Source organism: Pavona decussata, unplaced genomic scaffold, assembly GCF_977016875.1.
Source record: "Pavona decussata unplaced genomic scaffold, jaPavDecu1.1 SCAFFOLD_202, whole genome shotgun sequence".
NCBI classification, from domain to species: Eukaryota; Metazoa; Cnidaria; class Anthozoa; order Scleractinia; family Agariciidae; genus Pavona; species Pavona decussata.
The window spans coordinates 440,001-464,808 of NW_028145610.1; the positions used below are offsets into that span (position 1 = coordinate 440,001).

Consider the following 24,808-nt stretch of genomic DNA (forward strand, 5'->3'; position numbering starts at 1 on the left):
CAGAGATTTCCGTGTCTGTTAAATAAATCACGTACGTAGACGATGTTGTTGGAAAACCATCTCTTGTAAAAAACCGGTTTCTTATCAATTAAAATATTGCGATTGTTCCAAAGAATTTCATTTTTAAAGTCTACCTCATTTTTCTTCGACTTTTTGGAGTCATGCCAATGCAACAGAATTGAACGGTAGAAAGGGGAAAGGTTTTCCAGCGAGAGCATCTTAAGATCGTAATTGCATCTGGTTAAGAAAAAGAGGTTACCGTGTTGTTGGACCATAACATCAGGAATAATATTCCAAGAGGAGGGTACCTCGTTTTGGATTCTTTTAATCCACGCAATTTTCAAAGCTTTCTCCATGATTGCGAAGTCGCACATTTTTAACCCGCCTTTCGTTCTTTCTCCTATGATTGTGCTTCTTTTAATTTTCGCGCGCTTGCCGTCCCAGATGAAATTAAAAGTAATCTTATTTATTTGTTCTACGTATTGCTTGGGGACATTTAAAACAGAAGCGTTATATATCAGTTTTGACAGGCCTAGTGTTTTAACTATGTTAATTTTTCCATAGAGCGTTAGTTTTCTTCTTTTCCAGGTGTTTAAAGTTTGTTCCAATTCTCGTACTTTAGCACCAAAATTTAGCTCTTCCGCAAGTGTACGATTGTGCGAGAAAAAGATTCCGAGAGAGAGTATTGGCTCCTTTGGCCAATGAGCTCCAATGAGCCACTTATTGAGAAGGCTTTCACTTTTCAAAGGGAAGCGATCAGAAGTAATCCCTCTTTTAGAATCTCTGGGAGTTCTGTTTGAGCAATTCACGACAACGCAATAAACCATGTTTTCCCCCTAATGTTTTTGAAATTTGGCGCGTCTGCAAGTGAGCACAGTGACGTAATGCTAAGTATCCAAGCCTTGAAGATGGCGGTCAAAATGGCGGACGTTCAATGAGTAAACAGCGTGGAACTTTTCGTCATCATTTTGAGGTTAAAAGGTAGGTAAACCCTAAAATATTGGGATATTTGATGAATATACATGTTTTACTTCATGTCAAGAAAGGTAAAGAAAGTTTCATTTTCGGCTTCCGTTCTCCTTTAAATTAGATGTGTTTAATTTACCTTACGAGTTTAAAGTAATTCTAATATAATCAAGTATAGTGATGGTTACGGCTGCCTTTTTAGATAATTAAGATATTTCGATACCGTTTTGAGAGACTCTGTGTCACTTCTTCAACCGACTATTAAGTAGTCTTCTCCGATACTGAAAAATGTGAAATTCACACCAGTTATTTGGTTTGGATTGAATGTTTCTAATGATTAATATTTTGATTAAATCCACATTGCCATGACCACGATAAAAAAAGAACCTCCGGAAATCAGTAAATTGTAAATTTGGCGTGATCCAGATTTGGATTAGAAAAGCCACCAATAAATTCTTAAACTATGGTATGGGTATCCATTATGAAAATCGAGTGTGCGAATTTAGTTGACTTCAGTCACTTTCCTGTAAATACTTCGACAACGTTTTCATAATTTGGCTTAGCCTTTGTTGATCAAATCAAATCAAATCATTTTATTTCACACCATTTGGTTAGAAACACAATAGAGAAGAAAAAACACAGTAAACATAGATACAGGTTGTGCAACTAATAAAAATACATTGAAATTAGCTGTGTACAGCAGCAAAAGTAGCAGAGCTTTCGCGTTGGCTGCTGCTTATTTGAACATAAAGCCGCCGTTACACGTTGAAACTTTAATCTAAAACTTGGGTGCAACGGCGAACGGACCAGTTTCACGAACGGTGTTACACGGTGAAATTCTTGTTTTTTCACCACTGCGACCGCTGCAAGCCGTTGCAGAAGTAGAAAACGGTTCTACTTTCTCGTGAAACATGTCTCGCAACGGAAGTTCGAAAAAGTTTCACGAAACCGACCATTTTACACAGTGCAAAGCCTGCTGAAACTTGTTTCGCAGCGCCGTTGCACACAAGTTTCAGCTGAAAGATTCAACGTGTAACGGCGGCTTTATTTTTTAAGGAAGGAAATATGGAGCATTCATTAAACTTTAACTTATAAAATAGTAAGTAACTAGTAACAAAAACTAGAGTAATATAACTTAAATAAAATTATTATACACTATACTATTCAGGTAATTCATTGGTTTCTTATGATATAGGTTGTTAGGAAATGGGTAGAAACCGAAGTTATTGAGACAACAGAAAAAGGAAGAGTTTATATCTGACACTGAAAAAGATGAGTTTTGTATTGTTTTTAAAACTGCTAGTAGAGAAAATTTTCAACTTTGTTGGTATGGTTTCCCATAATTTTGAAGCTTTATCTCTAAAAGTCAATTTGCCTATGTTGGTCCTTATTTTTGGTCGATAGAAATTGACCTTAGATGAATACCTGGTGTTGTACCTGTGGATATTAGATACAATTACAAGGGAGTTACGAAACAGTGTAGTAATATAACTGTACTTACTAATATGAACACTTGACCGAATTTTAAAAGTCATCCTGAACGTGTTCCGTTAGCGGCTGATCAAATTTGTTCCCACTGACAATTTTTTGTAACAGAACCGCGTCTAGAGGTTGAACTGAATTGACTGACGCCATGTTGAATACCAGAAGGCAAGAATCTTACCAATTCTCACACTTGTTTTTCCTTTTTTTTTTTTGCTCGGCGTTGTCATTTTGTTACCGACGTTTGGGGTGCAACGTTAGCACATTGCCGTGGTTCTCTCCGTCGGCTTCGTGTGTTTTCGTTGATCTTCGACATTCTTAAGGGACAAAAGTCTTTTTACTTTCTGATAGTTTGTTGTTTATCTTTCAGGGGGTCATTGGAGGGGGTGAGTGAGTACTCCTTGGAGTCTTCAGTTGAGAGGTCGTTTCTGCTTATTGCAAGCCGACAGCGATATTTGTTTGTTAGCCTCGGGATGGGAGGGGGGGATGAGGAGGGAGTGGGGTGTGTACTTCTTGAAATATTTCGTTGAGTGGTAGTATCTGTTGATTACTATCTCTGAATACAACTTCCTCTCGCAAAACTAAAGTGAAATAGAGAAATAATCAATTATGGTGTTGTATTTGACGAACAATTGGCTCCTGTGCCTTGTTGTTGTTAAGTGAAAAAGAACTGTTTTGTAATCAAGCTTACTTGAAGATGAATAGACAAAGAAATTGTGGTGCTGAGTCGACGGGGGAGTGGAAACGAACATTGACATCCGATGGTATAATAAATATTTTAAGCGTTCTCTGGTTATACGAAACAATTACCCAGACAATATTCTATTTTATTATGAACTTCAGTTTAGCATTTTATTCCTACTAAGAGTTTTTATTGTTTTTAATAATTTTTTTCTTTTTCACACTTTTTGCTGTATATATTTAATGTTCGCGCTTTTATCCATCACTTGCCAAAGATTGCAGACTGGCAATCGAAAGCTCGTTAAAGTTACCGTGTACCTTCAGAGAGAAAATGTTTGGATTTTAATTTTTAGATAGAAATAAACTTCCCAGTAAGTTCTTACAAACAAAAAAAGAATTTTCGAAAAAGAGTGAGTATTCGCCGAGAAATTGGGACGTAAGCGATTTCCACCGGAAGTTAAATTTTACTTTGATTGACAGCATATTGCTGCCGGTGAACCACCCGTTGCGATATTTGCGCGAACGGCCTTTCTATAGTCTTGAACCCCTCACGTTCTCGCACTTCGAATATCTTGTATTTAGTGGAAGAACTTGCGTTTGTTTGAGTACGACACTGACATAAAAGAGGACAAAAGCTTTAAGCTACGCTTTAAAGTAGGTAAAGGTCTTAAAATCTTCCAGCGAAGCGAATATTTGGAGACGCGCTTGTTAATGTTTCAATTCGCGAGTCCGTGAATCGCGCTTCATGAACTTCCTTTTTTTATTTGCGGCTGAACGTTATCAGATCACTTGTGTTCGGGTGCGTAAAACTTACAAGTATCGGCAAGCGGAAACAAAACAAAAAAGCAATTGAAAAATAACGCTAAGAATCATGCCCTATGTCTTGATCTTTTCTCACGTCGCCCGTCGCCCGTCGCTATAAGATAACTAGTAAAGGGAAAGCCGCCGCTTTTGCTTGTAGCGTTTTCACAAAGACTTACTGTATTACGGTCATTTCCAAAGCGTTAAACGGAGTCAGCTCTTTTAAACGGTTCCGTTTAAACGTTTTCTTTCAAGTGTCAAACGGATACTGTTTCCTATTTGCAGCATTAACAATTTGGGACGTTCATTCAAGAGCGAATTTTCAGCCGAACTATCGATAAGCAATTTCGAGACTTCGCTGTTCTCAACAATATTTCGCTCGAATAGATTTATTCGCCGGCTTCGACTGAAGAGCAGCAAGAACTTTCGTTTTGACTGAGACAATACATGCGGTTACGGTGGTTTCCCGGTAATTCCGTAGGGCTGATAATTTTACCCTCTTCAGCCGCTTCTGCTTCGGCCCAACAGCTTTGCTTGATGAGGTCGGCTTCAGTCCCCATTTTGTTTTTCCCATAATCATTGCAGATTACAAAATCGACGTGCGCGTACAACAAACACCGCAGATATCCAACAAAATGGTGAAGGAGTTGATTAATACTCCGGAACGCGAGTACGTGCAAAACTGCGAGAAAATTTTCAGAGGGGGTGACCTGAAGAAAAAGTAGCTTGCAAAATGATTGGCTAATTTTCCATAAAGGCGTTAGGGGGCAGTACTTGTTTGTGTAGCGAGAATTTTTTTTCAAGCGCTGTTTTCTCAAATTTTAATTTTCGCTTGCAGGGGACACTTTCAAGAGTTACAACTCAACAACGATTTGGCCGATTTCAGTAAAATTTGGCCAGATGCTAGAAAAATATATAACCAACAAAACGTATCGGGGAATTTGATAATTCTAAAAATTCTTTCCTTGAAAGCCATTTCCGTGCGTTCACTCCGCATGGTTTCTCGCAGTTTTGAAAATGTTTTGTAACTTTTGAACGAAATCGAATTTAGGAAAACCCCGACACGCTTTTTAAGCTTTTGGGATCCTGACCTGGAGAAAAAAAACAAACTTCCAAAATATAAAAATCGCATTGAGTTGGAACTCTTGAACGATGACCTGGACCTTCAAGTTTCGACTTTACGGAAAACCTGGGAATTTATTTTCTTGGAAAAGCAATGAAATATTTGAATACCCAGTTCTATAAGCTTTAATTTGATATGGGTTTTGGGTATCTGTGATGTAACTGAGAGGCGCTATATCCGTTTAACTGAAGTCACCCCTGAAGGTACACGGTAACCTTAAATCGCTTTAAACTTTTAACCAGAGAACGCTTAAAAATTATGTCTTACCCCGGTTACTCGTCCACTTTTAAACGTATCCGATGGTATTTTACATATGATACATATATCATATTTAAAGTTCCGATACCTTATAACCTGATAACGTTTGAAATATTTCGATTTATGCAAATTATGAGCTTTTCGACTTATTTTTTATTTTAGCCGTTTTAAGAGTCAATGTCTGAGAAAACCGGGCAAAATCTGAAAAAGCTGAAAGATGGGGGTTGGCCAAATTATTCCATACTAATGTCATAGATAGGTTAGGTAGACTTATGGATAAATTTACTAAAGTTTGCTCTTCAAGTGTTTTGGTATAGGAGAAATGAGATCCACTCTCCATCACCCCCTCAGGTTCTAGTTTTTCTGGTAAATTTGACCCAAATTTGACAGCCAGCAAAAACTGTACAATTTAGCGAACGAAGTTCATGTTTTGTACCTGATATAAATGGTCATAGAACTTCTTGTAAAAAGCCAGAGATATGCGAAATAACCAAAAGTCACTCTACAACATTTAGTTTTGGAATACCTATATTTCGCATCTGCGAATGAGCAAGAAATTAGCCATTTTCGACCTCACGCAGAACACACAACTAAATCTTCAGCAACAATCGGATGCTAAAACCAAACACTCTTACCTTCCCTCTATCACAATCATCAATAATCTTTTTGGGCCATTTAAACAGCAAGATGCTTCACCACCTCCATTACTCCCACCACTCGTTGTCATGTACAGCACGACACGACGCAAGCAATGTGCCGATTAAGCCGCTCTTGGATTCCACACTGGATTTCTCCACGTTTAAATATATGCAGTTGACTAAAATGGTCCCAAAAAAATCAGAACCCCTCTCTGGCCAATTTAACAGAACGAAAATTTAAAAAGAAATACGAACTAAACAGAACGACGCCATCTTGAGTTGGATGGCTCTCAAGGGACTGGGACCTACTTATTTTTACTTTGGGTAGGGAGGGGACAGGGAAGGACCTATCGCCGGCGCATTGTTGCTAGAAACGTCTGGTTGCCGCGATAAACAGCTCAAGATCTGAACAAATAATACATGAACGAATCATGCTCAAAATAGAACCAGCAGGACCGCGCAATAGCGTGAAAAAAATAACTTCATTGGATTTTTTTTGAGCGTGCGGCTTTTAATGTACATTTTCACCGTTAAGAAATTAGAGATATCTAACTCCCGCGTTCTTCACAACTCGATAAAGCACGCTAAAGCATGAACAACTGGAATTGCTGAATTTAATAACAAAAATTGCAATGCCTTTATAAGAAAGTTTCCGTTTAGTAACTTCGAAAGAAGTACCGTTATTTGACACTTGTACTACATAACACTAGTAAAACAAATCTCTGTACAATGTATGAGCAAACTGATCACAGTTAATACTCAATAAATTGACTCTCCTAGGTTATTCTCTCTACTCGACACGCTCCCCTCTGAATCACTGAGGAAAGCTGTAATATGATCGCTACCTTTACCGCAAAGCAATCAGATTGGATGTGTGAAATAAGTAGAAACATTGTCATGGAATTGTTCTACCTTTAAAATAAACTGCGTAAAACTAAAGATAACTGACGAAAAATGTGCGCTTGATATTTAGAAAAAAAGATTTTTCCTTGCAGTTCCCCTTTGGGTTGGAATTTCCTTTTTCCTATAGATAATTGCCTTTTCCAAGGTAAGTTTGTTTTTGCTTCCGATCTTTTAAAAAAGCGTTGGACTTATCATTCCGGCTTGTCATGTACACCAGAAGGCCCTTAGGAGTATGCGCTTTTTGGTTATAAAAGCTGCTGTTGAAAACTTACACAACAAATTAACAAAAAATTAGTTTTGGCTGTATTATCTCCGCTTTGATACCTTGATAAATATGATAGGAGACGGGATGGAGGAGCTGCCGGACCGTCAAGAACGCTAATCAGAGAATAAACAAATAACATCACGTTAACGTAGAATCTGCAACGCCCAACTCTTAAACTCTACTGGGATCATCACAAAATTGTTTCCAGGTCGAATAAATAAAGAAGTTATATATCGGTCCAAGGGAACAGTAGTCTTACTATTAATTCAAAACATTCACTTGAAGCTTGTCCTCAAATTTTGAGGTAGCATCCTCCACTTTAAATCTGCTTGAATGGCCTTTTCAACAAGTGTTACACAGGGCTGAAACAATATTTGAAATGAGAATGATGATTATTCTAGAAAGTGACATAGGCATACTCGGAAAAAAGAAATCCGAGTGCTCCTATCAGGAGTCGAACCTAAGACCTTCCGATTACTAGTTCGGATGCTCTGCCACTGAGCTACATTCAAATCCTAGCAGTATGCAGGATGTTTGTCCCATTGTTAGGAAACTCGACCAACACAGCTTTCCTCTTGAACACAACGTTTAATGCTCATTAGACATCGATGTACAACCTTTGACGTCCGATCTAGCGACATTACAACACTTTCGATATACGAGCGAGATGAACAAGGGCACGTGACTTACAACGCTAATTTACTAGGGTAGGGTAGGGTAGTCATAAGTCCAGTCTCTCACGTTTCTTGACCACCCTTCCTGATCTGGTGCGACGGGCTGTAACATCCTCCCCACCTTGTCCTCCTTCGGGGAGGACAACACTGAGTCTAGGTTCAGGAACAGGAACACTCTGAGCGGGAACAACATTCGACTGCAGTTTCTCCCCACCATGTAAAGGAACTTCTTCTTCTTGTAGGGTGGCAGATTCTATTTCCAATCTATGCAGACGTTGTACAGGCCTAGTTAGGATGCTCTTTTGTACTCTCACTGTTGCAGTTCGTACAAGTCCGTCTTTGCCAAGGTGGACCTTTTCAACTCTACCTAGTGGCCATTTTCCACGAGAAACGTTATCTTCAGAGACCAGCACAATATCTCCTACTTGAATGGGTGCTGTTTCCTTCTGCCACTTGTTTCTCACTGTAAGCTGATAAAGGTACTCTTGCTTCCACCTTCTCCAGTAGTGGTTGAGCAATCGTTGGAGATAGAGATATCTTTCCATAATTCGCTTACTAGACTCTTCCAATTGATCATCTTCAGCGTCAGGTAACTGTTTAAGTGATCTTCCAATGGCAAGATGAGCAGGTGTGATTGGTAATGGATCTCTGTTGTCGTCACTTACTCCGGTCAGAGGTCTGGAGTTGATTACACCTTCTATCTTGATGAGAAGTGTATTCAGCTCACTGAAGGAGAGAAGTGCTCTTCCAAGAACTTTGCGCAGTGGTTCCTTAACTGCTCTACAAAATCTTTCCCACCATCCACCTCTCCATGGTGAGCGTTCTGTGATGAATCTCCACTTAATCCCTTTAGCTGATAACTCTGACTTGATTCGATCTTGATCCAAAGTGTCCCACAGCGACTGGCTCTGTGACTTTGGCTGGTCATACAACTTCTTAATCTCTCTACTTGCAGCTTTGAAGGTTTTTGCATTGTCTGACCACACTGTATGGCAAAGACCTCTGCGATTTGTCATGCGACTGAAGGCTTGCAGAAATTCATCTGTTGTTAGGCCATTTGTAAGCTCCAAGTGAACCATACGCGACGATGCACATGTGAACACACACACATATGCTTTCTTGACACTTGAGCCCTCTTTTACATATAAGGGTCCAGCAAAGTCAGTACCAATGTGTACAAATGGTAAGGAGGTTGACACTCTTTCCTCGGGTAGTGATCCCATCTTCTGTGTGCAAGGTCCAACTCGCTGTCTCTGGCAAGGCACACATCTTCTAATAACACGTTTGACATCACGTCGTCCTTGGGTAAGCCAAATCTTCTGTCGTAAGACTGATAGTACAGTTTCTGGACCCGCATGCAACATCTGTCTGTGTACATCTTGTATCAACCTTGCAACTGCTGGATGTCCATGCGGCAAGATTATTTGGTGCTTGTTCTCTTCAGGAAGGTCGGCGAACTGTAGTCTTCCACCTACTCTAATCACTTTATCTTCTTTGTCATAATAAGGGTCTAACTTTAGGAGGCGGCTACTGTTGGGTAGTGTTTTTCCGGCTTTCAACTGCTCGTAGTCCTCTTTATAGACCTCTTCTTGAATCCACATACAGCACTTCAACTCTGCCTGTTTCATCTCCTCAGCTGACAATTCGGTCTCCTCAGACCTCTGTTTCATCTTGAAAAACTTTACGGCTCTCAGTACGTAAGCGGTTACTCTGATCAACTTCATCCACGTTCCATACCGTGACATATCAAGCAATGGCTCTACTACAACTGCGGTACAACCATGGGTAACTCTTCTTTCCTCTTCGCAAGATTCAGGAACGGTATATTCACTTCGCGGCTGAGTAGGTTGAGACGCACAAGGATGCAACAGCCATGGGGGTCCATTCCACCATAGCGTGCTTGAAATCATATCACCACAGGTCAATCCGCGTGTCAACAAATCTGCAGGATTCTCTTTGCTAGGACAATACTTCCAGTATTCAGGGTCCCATGTTGACTGTATTTCTGCTACTCGGTTTGCTACGAATGGCTTCCAACAAGAACTCCGTCCTCGGATCCAATGAAGTGCTACCATGCTATCTGTCCAACAAACAACGCTATCCATCTTGATTGGCAAAGTCTCTGCAACATATTTCAACAATCTGGCATTCACTACTGCCGCTAGAAGCTCTAATCTTGGAAGTGACACTGTCTTGATAGGTGCAACTCTGGATCTTGACATAACTAGCTGTGATGACACCTGACCTTGCTTATCGGTTATTCGAATGTACACTGCAGCTCCGTACGCCTTCGGGGAAGCATCTCCGAAACCGTGTAGTTCGATCCTATGGTCAGGGGTGACACCATTTCCAAAGCAACGGGGAATGGTCACGTCTTTCAACTGCAACAAATCTGATTTCCATGATGACCACTTCTCTTTGGTGTCACTGTCCAATGGGTCATCCCACTGTAGTCCCTTCCGCCACAGCTCTTGAAAAAGGATTTTTCCTCTTACAGTGAAGGGTGATATCAGTCCCATTGGGTCAAACATTTTCGATGCTAGGCTCAGTACGCTTCTCTTCGTCATTGGGTCATGACATGAGATGATGCCGTTTGGTGCCAGGAATCTGAAGCAGTCAGAGGTCAAGTCCCATGACACACCAAGTGCCTTGAGTGGCTCACTTGAATCAAACATTACTAGTGGCGACGAGGCTCTCTTAGCTGGGTCTATGCTATCCATTACAAGCTCTGAGTTGCTTGCCCACTTTGTCAAGTTAAACGCTGCTGTAAACATGATTTCTGACATCTCCTGTTGGAGTTTCAAGGCAGAGCAGTCTGTCTCGGCTCCTGTTAAGCAGTCGTCCACATACATGTTTTGTAGGATTTCCCTTGCAGCATCAGGGAATGTCTCTGCATACTTCTTGGCGTGATTATGGACGGTTGCAATTGCAAGAAATGGACTAGAGTTCACTCCAAACGTCAATCTTTGCATTCTGTAGACTTTGGGTGGTTCATTGATCTGCAAATCTCTCCATAGGTACCGGTGTACATCTTGATCCTCTGGTGCAAGCTTCACTTGAAGAAACATCTTCTCAACATCTGCCATTAGGCCGATTCTGTGGGTACGAAAACGGATGAGAACAGATGCCAGGTTAGGTTGTAATGCAGGACCAGGAAGGACGCAATCATTGAGAGAAACTCCACCCTCTTCTCGTGCAGAAGCGTCAAATACAATTCTGCACTTTGTTGTCCTTTTGTCTGCGCGGAACACTGCATGGTGTGGTAAGTAACGGACAATACCATCTTCATTTCTCTGCTCAGATACTTCTTCTGCAAAACCTTTCTCTACATATTGGTTGATTGCAGCACAGTAAGATTCAGCTTTAACAGGATCTCGTTTCAGCCTCCTTTCGATGCTTTCGAGTCGTCTCACAGCTTGTGCATAATTGTTCTCTAGTCTGGGATGATCCTTCCTCCAGGGCAGTTGAACTTCATAGTTTTGTCCATCAAATTTCAGTCCTTTGTTGAACTCAGCAACTGCATATTCTTCCTCTTGAGACATGGTTGGGTTTTCAGCTTCAGTAATGCCAATTGATTCTAGTTCCCAGAACCGTTTTAAACTCGCAGTGACTTCATTGTTCTCTATCACTGTTAACATAGATGTTGAGTACTTTGAATAGCAATCAATGGGTCCAGTAAGAATCCAGCCAAGGTGAGATTTTACGGCAATCAACGAATCAGCGGTTGGTCCTCTCTTGTGTATCCCAGTTACAAATGAGTAATAGTAATCAGCACCAATGAGAACATCTACTTGAACTGAATTACGAGGGTAGGAGTCAGCAAGAGTTAAACCTTGTAGGTGAGGATTGTTCTGAAGAATTAACCTGACAGGACCAAGGGGGTTGCAGATCTTGGGTATGGTAAGGGCTTCCATTTCTACAGCTTCTGTTGGTTCTCCCTTAATCGGTAAGAGAGCGAATCGTACTCTTTGTAATCTCTTGGTTTCACTGGTTTCCCCACCTAATGTTGTGACACTCAATAACTCTGTGGGGCCTTGCAAGCCAAGAGACTCTGCAATGTTCTTACGTAGGTACGAGCGTTGACTTCCAGAATCTAAAAGAATACGAACTGTCATTTCCTGACCATTCACAGATAACCTTGCTACCGCTGTCTGGAGAAGTGTCTCCTTCACATGCGAGGTAGGTTGGGTTGAGGCCAATCCACTAAGGGTGCTATTGGTCACGTGCTGGGGTGAAGTACTGGGTACATGCTGAAGTGTAGAGGTAATTGGGTACTGGGGTGTGGTCGCTAGGGGCTGGCCATGCAATAACTTGTGATGATGTCGACCACAATTTGCAACTGAACACTTGGGTTGGCGACAAATTTTGGAGAAATGCTTGTAGTTGCTAGGCTTTAAACAATTGTAACACAGCTTGCTTTCTTGGACTAGTTTCCATCTTTCTTCCACTGACTTCCCATTAAACAATGGACAGTTTGGTGAACCATGATCTGCTTTACAAAAACTACAACTTGGATTATTTAATGGTGGTCGTGCTTCACTGAACAAGGCAGAAGCAGTTGATACTCGTTCACGGTCACTTCTATGAGTGTACGCTGACTTCTTGCTTTCATTTCTACCCTTACTGGAACTACGATTATTTGGGTAAGTATTTGTGTGAAGGCCTCTCTCTCCTGCCTCTTTGGACACAACTTGTCGATTAAGGAATTTAAAGAACAAATCGAGATCAATTTCGTCCTCAGGGGTGTCTGCAAGCTCCAACTCCCACTTTTCCAGTAACTGAGGGGGTAATTTTGTCTCGAACATTGGCAATAGGATGCATCCGTGGCTCACTGGGTTTTCCCCGAGAGCTTCTAAAGCTCTAGTTCTGTTCTTTAGTGTATCATAGAGATCTCGGAGTGAAGATGCACTAACACTAGACTTGGCATCCATCTTAAGCACAGATTTCACTAAGGATGAGATTATCACACGCTTTCTTCCATATCTGTGCTTGAGACATTCAACCGCTGGTTGGTAGTTTGCTCCTGTCACCTCAAACCCTTCTATAGTTTGCAAGGCATTACCAGTCAGCACTGAACGCAGATAGGTAAACTTTTGAACGTTTGGCAAGTCATCATTGTTGTGCACTGCAGCTTCAAACTGATCCCAGAAGTTTTGGAATTTCAACACATCACCATTAAACTTTGGTAGCTCAATCCTGGGCAATTTCAGGTTTGATGATTGGCGACTTTCAGTATGCGCACTTTCTTGGGAGCTTTGATCTTTTACTTTGCTTTCCTTACTAAGGTATTCATGGGCGGAATCAACAGCTTTATCTATGACATCCAAAAGACCCTTCCAACTACGAAGCTCTTCTTCAATATTCTCTTCTGCGATCAAAGCGATTATCTGATTTCTTAACTGAAGATAACTCTCTCGACACTGGGTTAATCTTTCGATTCTGAGCTGTACTTTAATCTTGTTGTTGGCGTTTTGAATTAGTTCTACAATGTCACGAATCAAATCGTCCATATCCATTTGCAATGTCTTAGCCTTTCGTTTAATGGAACTTATTTCCTGGGCTTGTTCCTCATTAACCGGTCGAGGAGACTCTTTCGAAACCTCAGTGAAATTCGAGCTCTCTTGCAATTCTGGCTTAACATCAACATTGGACTGCAAAACATATTGAGCGTTTACTAACCGTTCAAGTAAGACCTTCTTCTTTCCAGTCGTCGGCAAACCCTTTTCGTTAAGCCTTCCGCGAAGTTGTTCGACTGTGAGGGAAGATAAGTCCTCTTGTTTAAGCATTTCGCTGCCATGATTACTCGCGGCCATCTTGACGCCACGTGGTAAATTGCTGTTGACCGTACGAAGATTCAACTCAGTCAATCCACGGCATAAATATCGTCTTCATCCGACTTCGAAGGACCAATTAATGTTAGGAAACTCGACCAACACAGCTTTCCTCTTGAACACAACGTTTAATGCTCATTAGACATCGATGTACAACCTTTGACGTCCGATCTAGCGACATTACAACACTTTCGATATACGAGCGAGATGAACAAGGGCACGTGACTTACAACGCTAATTTACTAGGGTAGGGTAGGGTAGTCATAAGTCCAGTCTCTCACGTTTCTTGACCACCCTTCCTGATCTGGTGCGACGGGCTGTAACACCCATGAACCTAGTTTAATGACCTTAGCTCCCACGAGTCTCCTGTAGCTCAGTGGCAGAGCATCCGAACTAGTAATCGGAAGGTCTTAGGTTCGACTCCTGATAGGAGCACTCGGATTTCTTTTTTCCGAGTATGCCTGTGTCACTTTCTAGAATAATCATCATTCTCATTCATTCACCAGGCTGGAAATATACCATCACATTTCTTTCAAATATTTGAAATGTTGATTTCAATTGAATGAGATGTTTGTTACATTGTAACAAAACAACGCATCTGATAAATTAGCAGAGATTTCCGAACTGATAAGAAAAATAATTTAGATATTGTACATACCGGATCCTATTGGAACTGAAACTTGAAACTCCTGGTATATTTCTTCCGACACCTGTTTGTTTACCCGACGAGGATTTTTTTAATTTTTTCGCTTCCCCTTTGTGAGATGGATGAGAACAACTGGATTTTAACTTCTGGTAAAGTGGTGTTAATTCGTATCTGTGCTTTGGACATTTCCCTGTCTTCCATGCAATCCGGCGCGATTGAGAATAACATCAGCCTCGTTAATCCGTGTCCCTTAGTCTTGACTTCGATCCACTTACACCCAGATTAGTTAGATAATCTGTTAAATCCTTTCTGCATGATTTTAGAGGAACAACATAAAGCTCATTTGGCGCATATGGTGTTGGACCGCATACACTGTCAACAGTTGAAAATGAGCAGCTCATTTTGCGTTGTGCATTACGCTTCTGACTGCAATGTAAATACTGTTGCAAAAGACTGGAGCGAAGACCATATGTCACGTAATAAATGTAAATATGGTAAGAACAAAATTGTCATAAAATACTTTCGTACGTGTGTAGTCTCTTACGATACAAAAAAATATGACGTTATTTTTTCGGATTTTTTACCCTTTGTATTGAAACAAAATAGAGTTTCTGCAAGTGAATCTGCAAATAAGACTTCCAACTGGGCTACGGTATTGTTTCTACAAATTACTCTTGTGGTTTTGGCTCATATTTGATTCGTTGTAACCCATCTTTGACAGTACAAGACAGCTTGACCCAGAAACTTCGCCTAATCAAAGCCCACAAAATGCAAATTAAATTTCAAAACGATATTCCCTGCCCAGCAAGTACAACAACATGTAGGCCATTTAATAAGCAAGGAAAATGGTTGTAACTCTCGTTGGTATCTTCATTTCCCAACAGTTTGTTATTCCTTGCCACTTACGGCATGAGCCTAAACCAGCCTTCCTTAAATCAAAAAGCTTACTTATGAAAAAACAGCGTGGAACAATCACCCACGGCCAGCTGGCTCCCTTACAACCAATCAACTAGTTCCCAGTCTATCCCGAGTGAACAAATTCAACATGGCGTCGTTTTGTTTATTTTCGCGTTTTCTCAATTTTTTTCCGTTTAATTGGCAAGAAAGGGGATTCGAATATTTTTGTGGAACTAATTTGATGAACTGAATATTTTTAACTTAAGACAAACCCAATGCGAAATCCAGGAGCGGCTTAAACAGCACATTGATTGCGCCGTGTCGTGCTGTACATGACATCGAGTAGTAGAAGAAATGGAGGTGATGTAGCATCTTGCTGTTTGAATGGCCCAAAAAGATTATTGGTGATTTTAATAGATGGAAGGTAAGAGTGTTTTGTTTTGGCATCCAGTTTTTGCTGAAGTTTTAGTTGCGTGTTCTGCGTGAAGTCGAAAATGGCTAATTTCTTGCTCATTTGCAGATACGAAATATAGGTATTCCAAAACTAAATGTTGTAGAGTGACTTTTGGTTATTTCGCATATCTCTGGCTTTTTGCAAGAAGTTCTATGACCATTTATATCAGGTACAAAACATGAACTTCTTTTGCTAAATTGTACAGTTTTTGCTGGCTGTCAAATTTGGGTCAAATTTACCAGAAAAACTAGGACCTGAAGGGGTGATAGAGAGTGGATCTCGTATCTCCTAGACCAAAACACTTGAAGAGCAAACTTTAGTATATTTATCCATAAGTCCACCTAACCTATCTATGATGTTAGTATGGAATGATTTGGCCGACCCCGATCTTTGACCACCTGCCTGGTTTTCTCAGACAATAACTCTTAAAACACAAAGACCTTAAAATCGCAGCCATCAAGAAAGCTCGAGATACTTTATGATAAATGACCTTTCGACATAAATGACAAAGTAATATTTTTTTTTTTTGAGAATTTAACAAAAAAAAAAGGGCATTGACTAGAATCACCCGGTAAATACTAGAAATACGTGACTCGCAAAACCTCGCGATGCTAGGGGTAGGTGTACAGTTCATTTGTAGTGAAGAAAGGGGCAAAGGCAGGTAGAAAATATCAAAGGTCTCGTTTTCTCCTTTTAACAGCCCCACCGTGGTCAAATTGGTTTGACCACACCCACTCTGTGTGATGCCATTCTCACAGACTATGGGAGTGATACACTGTAGTTAACAGCACGTTAGGGATACAGCATTAGAAATGTGAAGGAGGGGGGAGGGTGTGTCCCAAATCAGGTAAAAAAAATCGCGGAAAACCAACATGGAAAAGAAAAATGGAAAATGATTGCACCCTGCTGGTTGTGAAAAACAGACATATCTTTCCAGACAGCCCCCCCTCCCCCCTCCTCACAATTGTAATGGTGCATCCCTGACCAGAAGGTTCTATAACTTGCATTGATCTCCTTAGTCTTCACGGATTTGAGAAGTAGTCACTCAATAGAGTAAGCATTTAACAGAGGGCAAAATAATAGATACCATGGTCTTTGTTAAGTGTTACCCTGCGCAACGGTCTCCCTTTCCCACCAATCCTTTCACTCACAGAAGTGATCTGCATTATTTGAAATGCTCCTTATAATTTCAATACACTGTCAAGCAGACATCTACAGACAGGTAATAAGAATTAAGGAAATAAAAAGAATAAGGGGATTAGTGCTTTGCTATGACACCACACTCTCAAGAATAAAATTACCTAGGAGAATTAGCTCTCATATGTTGATAGTGAAAGGGTTGGTAAAAGTGTACAAAACTTTGCAAATGATATTTAACAGAGAGCTCTTAGAAGATGGTACATGTAACCGTAGCTAATCTTTTTGCTCTCCAACCCCGCAACCCCACCCCCCCCCCCCCCCACCATACAAATCATTAAGTACAACATTTGTTATATTTGGGTTGGTAAAACTTCAACCCAGCCACCTCCCCCCCATATCGTCCATGCTTCCATGCTGATCAATAAGTACAACATTTGTTATAGTTGCGACTGCTTTATTTGCATAAACAAAATATGTACATTGTAGAGATAAAATGTGATTGTGGTTGCTTTGAAGAATACAATTTCAGTTGGCAGTATGGGAAGTGAGTGTAATTGAAGAGGTGCCTGGAAAAAAGCACTAAGTTACTTCTGATAAATTGCTAAATTCTCCTTCCAAATTTCCTTGCATTCGCTTATGAAACAAAAGGAGAATTTTACCCTACATCAAAAGTCATTTAGGCCTTATTTCGCACACTCCTTCAATTATAACAGTGACATAAATTTTCTCTTTGTTATGAGTGGTCAGTGAATAGTTGCGAGGCAATACTGAGGGAAAATTGAATGGATAAGATATTACTATTTTTTGTCAAAGAAGTCCATTCCTGTGACTCTCATCTCATGACTATTCAGTAATGAAGTTGTTTTTACTGTAGCCTGGATAAATAATTTTGATATTGAGCAAAAATTACTAAATGACAAAAGTTATGTTTTTACATTGAACTGCAATTTTGTTGTCACTTACCTTGCAGAAGAGGTTAGAATGTTAAGATTTATGTTTATGCTACATCTATACTGGGAACACTAGCTGAACTAAAATGTATGAAATAAATTTTATGCTGAAATAAAAAATTTTCAAAAGTGCACTTTTCTTGTAATCAGTTACCTTAAGAGGAAAAAATATGTAGCATTTAGATACTGCCTATATGAGATTTTGAGATGTGGCTTCATTTGTGAAAAATGGGTGGTTGCCGATTGAGCAAATTAATCGCGGCTCTGATATTGACGTGCGGTGATATCAGCCAGTTGTTGTAATCGTTCCTCTTCTCTTAGCCTTTGTTGTAATTGCTTGCTTTTAGCTATTGCCTGGAGTCTTTGAAAGGACAATGGCTGTAGAACTACATTATCTAAAGAGCGTACTCTAGAGAGTGCCACAAAACTACATCCTGCAGCTCTTTCTGCTTTTCCTAAGTCAATAACCACTGAAGATAATGTTTGGCCTTGCGACTTGTGAATGGTCATTGCATAGCTTAAACGGAGAGGCAGTTGCTGTCTTGACAATCGTTGGCCTTCAGTTTCCCATTCAAATAAGTGTGGTGGTATGGGGACAATCTGAGGGTGTGTGTGCAGGAATGGTGGTCCTGTGTAGTGCTGAAAATCCACAAGAGCTGCAATAGGCAAACAGGGGGGGAGGGCGCTCAGGATGGAAGATGAGGTCATGTACAACACCTGCTGCACCATTACACAGTCCAACCTCCTGCCAAAGGTTACATGTTAGCATTACAGCCGCTCCTCTTGCAAGAAATGTGACAGCCTCAAGACTTCCAGCATCATCTGATGTAGCAGCCTTTGCATTTCTGCCTGAATGAACACCAGAGATGCGAGCAACTGGTGTTGCTAGGTTGCTAAGTTTGTCATAATTGTAGTTTGCTACACTTGCCTTGTCGAAAAATAACCGTGGTGCATCTTTGAAGTTGTCCATGTTGGTGTGCTGCGGTGTACGTTTGCAAAGTTTTTGCCAGTCGCATTGCGTGCTCTGGCCATTTCGCATACGCATAAGAAGTTCTCGGAAAACTTCAGCCTGTGGATTATTTCCTGCCTGTCTAATGTTTTGCCTTAGCATCACAACTGTTTCGAAAAGACTATATATTGAATAACCAAGTTGACCTAGAATTGAACTGGGCGATGTTGCAAAGATAGGCTTCTCTTCAACAGGTGGCAATTGCGCAAAATCTCCAAGCAAGATCATTGAAATTCCTCCAAGTGGTTCATTAAGCTTACCTGTAGCCTGGCGCAGACGCTTATCGACCCAAGCCAATGTCCTCTGTCCGAGCATAGACATCTCATCAGTAATAAGGTAATGCTTGCCAGTGAAGCGAAGTTGTAAACGTTGTAGTGGTTGTCCTTGTAAGTCAGAATTGTTGTAGTTACGCACTGGCAGCTGCAACGCAGAGTGTAATGTGCAACCCTGAATGTTGTATCCAGCAATTCCAATAGTCCCTGTCAGCTTACACTTATCTCCTAGAATGGTCATTAATGCATTGATTAAAAATGACTTGCCTGATCCTGCTGTTCCTGTAATTATCATGCGAAGGGGCTCATTTGGTGCCTCAGTGTTGAGGGCTGCATGATGCATAGCAACTATGTTGTAAGCAAGGCGCTGATCTACATTTAGTTGTTCTAGATTAACAGGCTGGTGTTGTCTCCTGTGTACAACAGTTGGGTCTTCGCGTGCTTCATTTCTCCTTTTTGTATTTTTTTGTTAATGGCAAATAAAATTGAATTGAATTTGTGATCCAATTTGCAGAGTTACGAACTAAACCAGGAGGCATTGTCCTTCCTGCTGTCGTCCAGTCAAAGGGGAAGTTTTGCTGAGTGGGGTTTTCTTGTGAGACACTTTGGTCATATTGTTGATTTAAGCGACATAGGAGCATCCACTCTTCAGGTTCTTCTTCATGCTGTGGTTCATCATCTTCCTCATCATCATCGTCTTGGTCTTCCTCAGTGTAACGCCGAGCTTGTTGTTGCTCTTGCGCTAACATGGGCATGTAATCTCCAGCGTTGTCCAATGTAAGGAATGCATGGTAACATTGTATGTAAATGTCATCTGAGTCCTGAAGTCCATTCCAAGCAGTATTAACTTCACCAGACCATGGTTTGTATTTAATCAGCTGATATTTACAGTACTTTCCATAGTTCTGTCCGGATGGATTGGGGGAAAAATCGGGAAATGTTCGAATGATTACTTCTTGTTTATGACGTTTGAGCTCTCCTTGCGACACATAGTAAGCTGAGGCAAATTGAACCAAGTTGAGATCAAGAATATTTGGGGTCTGTTCTTGCCAGTTAGCTCGAACAGCATAAGCATCAAGTACTGAAGGATCTAATGCTTCATCACCTTGATTGTCATTTTCGTCTTGCCCTGTCCGAACTTTTCGACTACGATCTAATGACACACATAGAAACGAGAATGTTGATGAATACAAGGGTTTCCCAAGAAGCAGGTGAGTGGTTTCTTGCGATCCTATGTCACGCTCTCCAACAACTTGGATCACTGCACTTCGCAATGCAGTTATTGCCATGTCTGTGTCCCGAAGCTTGTTTACACAGAGACTCAGGATTTCAGTGGCTGACTGGGATCTTGGTTCACCTTTAGTAGCATACTTAGCCATGTAGCGAATGCATTGGTCAGTATCAACAATTGCTTGAAGGTGAACATTGGCTCTCCAGTGCTGTAGCATTACTCGGTTGTGGGAGTTAATACGACTATCATTACGTTTAGTAGTTAGGGTTACTTTAACTCGAGCTTGGGTGACTTCTTCAACTGTCAGTTCATGGTCATCGCTGCCAGCTTTTCTTATCAGTTGGAAGTCAAGTGATGTTTCTTCTTGACAGTCCTTTGGGAAATTGAAGCGGCATGTTGCTCCCTGTCCGGGTTTCTTCCGAAGGCAGTATGCTGTACTGCATTTTGTGTGACGTTGAACTGAATTGACAAGGGCTTGGTAGTCATCATTGAAATTTTGCACATTTCTAATTAGTAAAGATGATGGATGTGGGGAAGGGACAACCCAGTTTTCCTGGGGAATGGCCTCATTAATTGTGGTTACTAACCAGTCTGCATATTTGATAACAGTTGTTGTTGCTTGATGGCCTGCTTCAATTTGGAGTTGAAAGTCAGTTGCCATCTGTTCATAGGTTGGTTGTTCCATTTGCAGTTGCAGAATTCGCTCTAGTTTTCACCCTTGCACAGCTGTGTTTACGAGGTTGCAAAGGCCTGGATCATTTGTAACCTTGGCACAGCCATGTGCGTGAATACTGCCTCATGCCTGCCACTCGAAACGATAGCACTTCCATTCTGTGTGCAATACTCGATCTAGCCAAACATTGGAAATTCATCCAGTCTCGAAACAAAGTAAAAATCTGTCAAGTGTGGATTGTCTATGACAGCTTTAATACGAATGGAAGATGTTGCATTGTTTGGCTCCTGTAGCAGTCGGTGTAAATCTGGCCAGTGGTTGTCAGCTGCACTGAAAGTGAAGAAAAAGGTGGTAGCCCCTTTTAGTGTAATGAGTGATTTAAGTTCCTGGTAGCGCTGATACCAGTACTGCTTTGTCCCTTGAATCTTGGCAACGTAACGTTGAAGGCGATTCATGAGCTGGTTGGCTGACATCTGCCCTACCATTTGACGAAGTTCCTCGATTGTTAAATTGGAGTCTTCTGGATTTTGCGTGAGATAGATGCGAGCTTGGGACAACAGTTGATGGCGTTGTTTCATGTTGAGTGCCCAATATGGAAATCGAGGGTGTGATACAAAGCGCCAGGAAAAGGTTCCTGCTGTCGAACGGTCTACACACTTAATAAGGTGTTTGAAGCCTTCCGTTAAAGAAACCTCGCGAAGGCGTGTTTTCTTAGTGGGATCCCCTTTTCCATAAGGGAAAAGAGTTGGAAATGCCATAGTAGCCGAACCCTCTGTACGGAATTCATTGATAGGATCACCATCATTGGACGGCCAGTTTAATGGATCTTCTCCATTGATTAAAGCCCTTATTGCATCCTGTTCTGACTGTTGAGCTTGAGGAAGCGGGAGGAAGGAATGACTGTGCTGAGAATCTTCGCCATCATTATTGTTCTGAGATGTGTCTTCTTCAGCAGTGTGTTCCTCTACATTTGGCTCTGGATCCTCAGCGGTAGGGAGATCTGACGGAACTCCATCAATGGGTAAGCGGTGGAGAGCTTCATAGTCAATTTGAATGTCAGCATAAAAAGGATTGTTATCCTTCAGCCATGTGATTGCCTCAAGTATCTTCTGTCTTCTAACTCTACAATCTCTGTGTGTGTTGTCAGCTCCATGTTTTCGAATTATCAGGTAAGGTAGTTGTGCAGCATTAGGAGGAAGTCAAGAGAGAAAACCCTGAATGTCTTGGGGAAGATTTAAAACATGTCCCTTATAACCCCTTTGTCCTCCATGTTTCCGATAAACACACATTATTAGGCAACCTCTTGCGATAAGCATTTCCTCAATTTCAGTAAAGCCTTGTAATGCTGTTGGTAAGCAACCCGGATCCATGTCATTTTCCTGGGAGAATGATTTGGGATTTCCCTTATCACGTTCACATCTTAGGCATTCAAAAATCTGAAGTGTTAAACCATTGTCGGTTGGCCAAGCTTCCTTACCAGATACACATTGTCGGTGTTCTTATTGTTCATTGCATGATGAAAATTTGCCATCTCAGTTTGAACCCATTGCTGCTCGTGTAAAGGCTGTTCTGTATTTCTCCACCCGTTGGAAATATAACTGTCGCGATTAAATTGATCTTGTACATACTGTAGCCTCTCGTTCTCTCTGTACATAACACCATTTTGTTGAAGCAGTTGGAGTCTGTTTTGTCGTTCCTCGTTAGTTTCAACTTCCATTCTACGGGCAGTGTTGTCCCGAGCGATTTGTAATCTGTCATGTCTTTGCTGTTCACTTTCTGCTTGTATTCGTATGGACTGGTTTGTGGGAAGCGTTTGTAATCGCAAATCACGTCCCTGTTCTGTCTCATTAATTAGTCGTTGTGTCTGGTTTGTCCAAAGCGTTTGTAGTCGTATTTGTCGTTCCTGTTCAGTCTCATTAATCCGTCGTTGTGTCTGGTTTGTCCGAGCCGTTTGTAATCGTAAATCTCGTTCCTGTTCAGTCTCATTAAGTAGTCCTTGTTCCTGGTTTGTCCGAGGCGTTTGTAATCGTAAGTCTCGTTCCTGTTCAGTCTCACTAATCAGTCGTTGTGCCTGGTTACTTAGAATTCGATGTAATCGAAGCTCACGTTCAACAGGGGTTTCGTTATTAAACCGAGCACGAGTTAAATCTAACCTAAATTGCCTATCTTCTACAGTTTCTAATGCACGCCTACCTTGGTTGTACTGCCTGTGATATTCCAATCTCCGGTTCTTCTGCTCCTCTGTTTCTTCCTGACGGCGCTGTCTTTGCTGAGCCAAGCTATGTTGTCTTTGCTCTCTGGTTTCGTGATGTCTCCTTCTTCTTCGCTGCTCGCGCTACATCTGAAGACGCCTTTCACGTTGTTCAGGAGTTTCGTTGTTTAATCTCCCTCGGCGAAAATTTCTTGTCACTTGTGCGTCCTCCTGTGGTCCATTTGCATCACAATTTGGTCGTGTTTCACCAATACTTAACATTTTTCACTCCGTAAAGAATAACACGTTCGGCCCTCGATCAATAAACATGAGAGTGCGCCATTGAGAGGCAGCGGTTTTCTTTTATAGTTACCAGTCCTGACAGCTTTAGACCGGTTGAAACCGGTCGTGTTACATCAGCAACTACGAAATGCGTCTGACGTCAGCTTGTCTTCTGTTGCTGCCTAGCAACCTTTCTTTTGTCTGCCGTCATTCATACTTTGTTTGCGCACTGTTGCCAGGCAACAGCACGGACACCTTCACGGAAATATATAAACATATATATAAATATATGTTCGGCTCGAATTCGCACGGCTTAGCTCCCGAGCGCGATCTTCGGCCCGAAAAATTTATTAACCTCGCTACGCTCGGGCCTTCGGCCTTCGCTTCGCGAGGAATGATTTTTTATTTACTGAAAAAGCTCTTGCAAATTGTTCTTCCATGTCGTCCACAAGTTGTCTAGGTTGAGTAGTTTAAATCCCGAAAGTTTGATTGTAAAGTGTCTGACTAGATTTGGAGACAATTAACCTTATTTAGAAGGAAGTGTTTACCATCACCGTTGCTTTGCTAACAGCGGTTTCTTGGAAACCAAAAACCATATCATTTGAACATAGCTTAAAAAGGTGATGTAGTTTGAGGGAAATAAAAGAAACTCTTCTGTACGAAATATTAATTTCAAGAGATCCACTCCAAGACCAGAAAGTTGGGAGCCTCGTTAAGGACGAAATGATGCTGTTCGTTCTGTAACTTTTTCAGTTGTCCTGGATACACTTAATAAAAACGTGCTCATGTCTATTTTTATTATTTAAATAAAATATGAAAAAGAAAACGAGGAAAGATTGCAAGTACCTTTTCAGTAGGAATGTAATAAGATTCGTTTGAGAAAACGGCGTCCGCGGGCCAGTAATTAGGGACACTTTTCCCTATTCTATCAAATAAAAAGCTTACTCGAATGTTGGATGGGATAATGGACATGAATATTAAGAGTATTATATTCATTTGCTTCTTGAGAGGCTCTCAACAAAGGACGAAGACAAACCCATTAGATCGAATTTAGGTTTTCTTTCCGAGAATCGAGTTGCAGCCTCATTAAATTCTTTCGAGGGAACATAGCACTCGCATAGCTTGCAATCAGCACTACGGAGTATAAACAAGACATCTCGCCGTTCTCGCGATAAACGTTTTATGTTCATCCGCTTTTTTTCAATGCTTGCACAACTTCAACCGCCTCCGTACAAATTTCGCAACAGGTACAATTTAAAATTTTACGCTATTGTTTTCAGGCAAACTGTTATTTTATAAATAACCGGATTTTATAACGGACGCCAATTAAAAAGGCTACGCGCGTCTTTTTTTCCCATAATCGCGCTGATCTAAGTCACGTGGTCTCGTTTCAACCAATCAGACATTTTTTGCCAGTGAAGCTGCTAATGGTCGTGACTAA

At 41.1% G+C, this 24,808-nt stretch overlaps 2 protein-coding genes across 2 annotated transcripts; both read right to left on the bottom strand.

Moving 5' to 3' along the window:
* Positions 1 to 7,838: 7,838 nt before the first annotated feature.
* On the bottom strand, positions 7,839 to 13,604 carry LOC146460987 (uncharacterized). The gene has a single exon (XM_085087278.1). It carries the CDS (start codon positions 13,602 to 13,604, stop codon positions 7,839 to 7,841), a length of 5,766 nt encoding a protein of 1,921 aa, XP_084943404.1.
* A 4,676-nt stretch (positions 13,605 to 18,280) lies between these two features.
* LOC146460988 (uncharacterized) lies at positions 18,281 to 20,906 on the bottom strand. The gene is made up of 2 exons (XM_085087279.1): positions 19,511 to 20,906; positions 18,281 to 19,218 (listed from the first exon to the last, which is right to left on the bottom strand). Exons 1-2 carry the CDS (start codon positions 20,904 to 20,906, stop codon positions 18,281 to 18,283), a joined length of 2,334 nt encoding a protein of 777 aa, XP_084943405.1.
* Positions 20,907 to 24,808: the final 3,902 nt, after the last annotated feature.

Coding starts and splice junctions, on each gene's coding strand:
- LOC146460987 (XM_085087278.1), bottom strand. CDS start 13,604: ATGGCCGCGAGTAATCATGGCAGCGAAATGCTTAAACAAGAGGACTTA.
- LOC146460988 (XM_085087279.1), bottom strand. CDS start 20,906: ATGGAACAACCAACCTATGAACAGATGGCAACTGACTTTCAACTCCAA. Junction 19,219..19,510: donor AATGCCTCCTGGTTTAGTTC/GTAACTCTGCAA, acceptor TGACCATTCTAG/GAGATAAGTGTAAGCTGACA.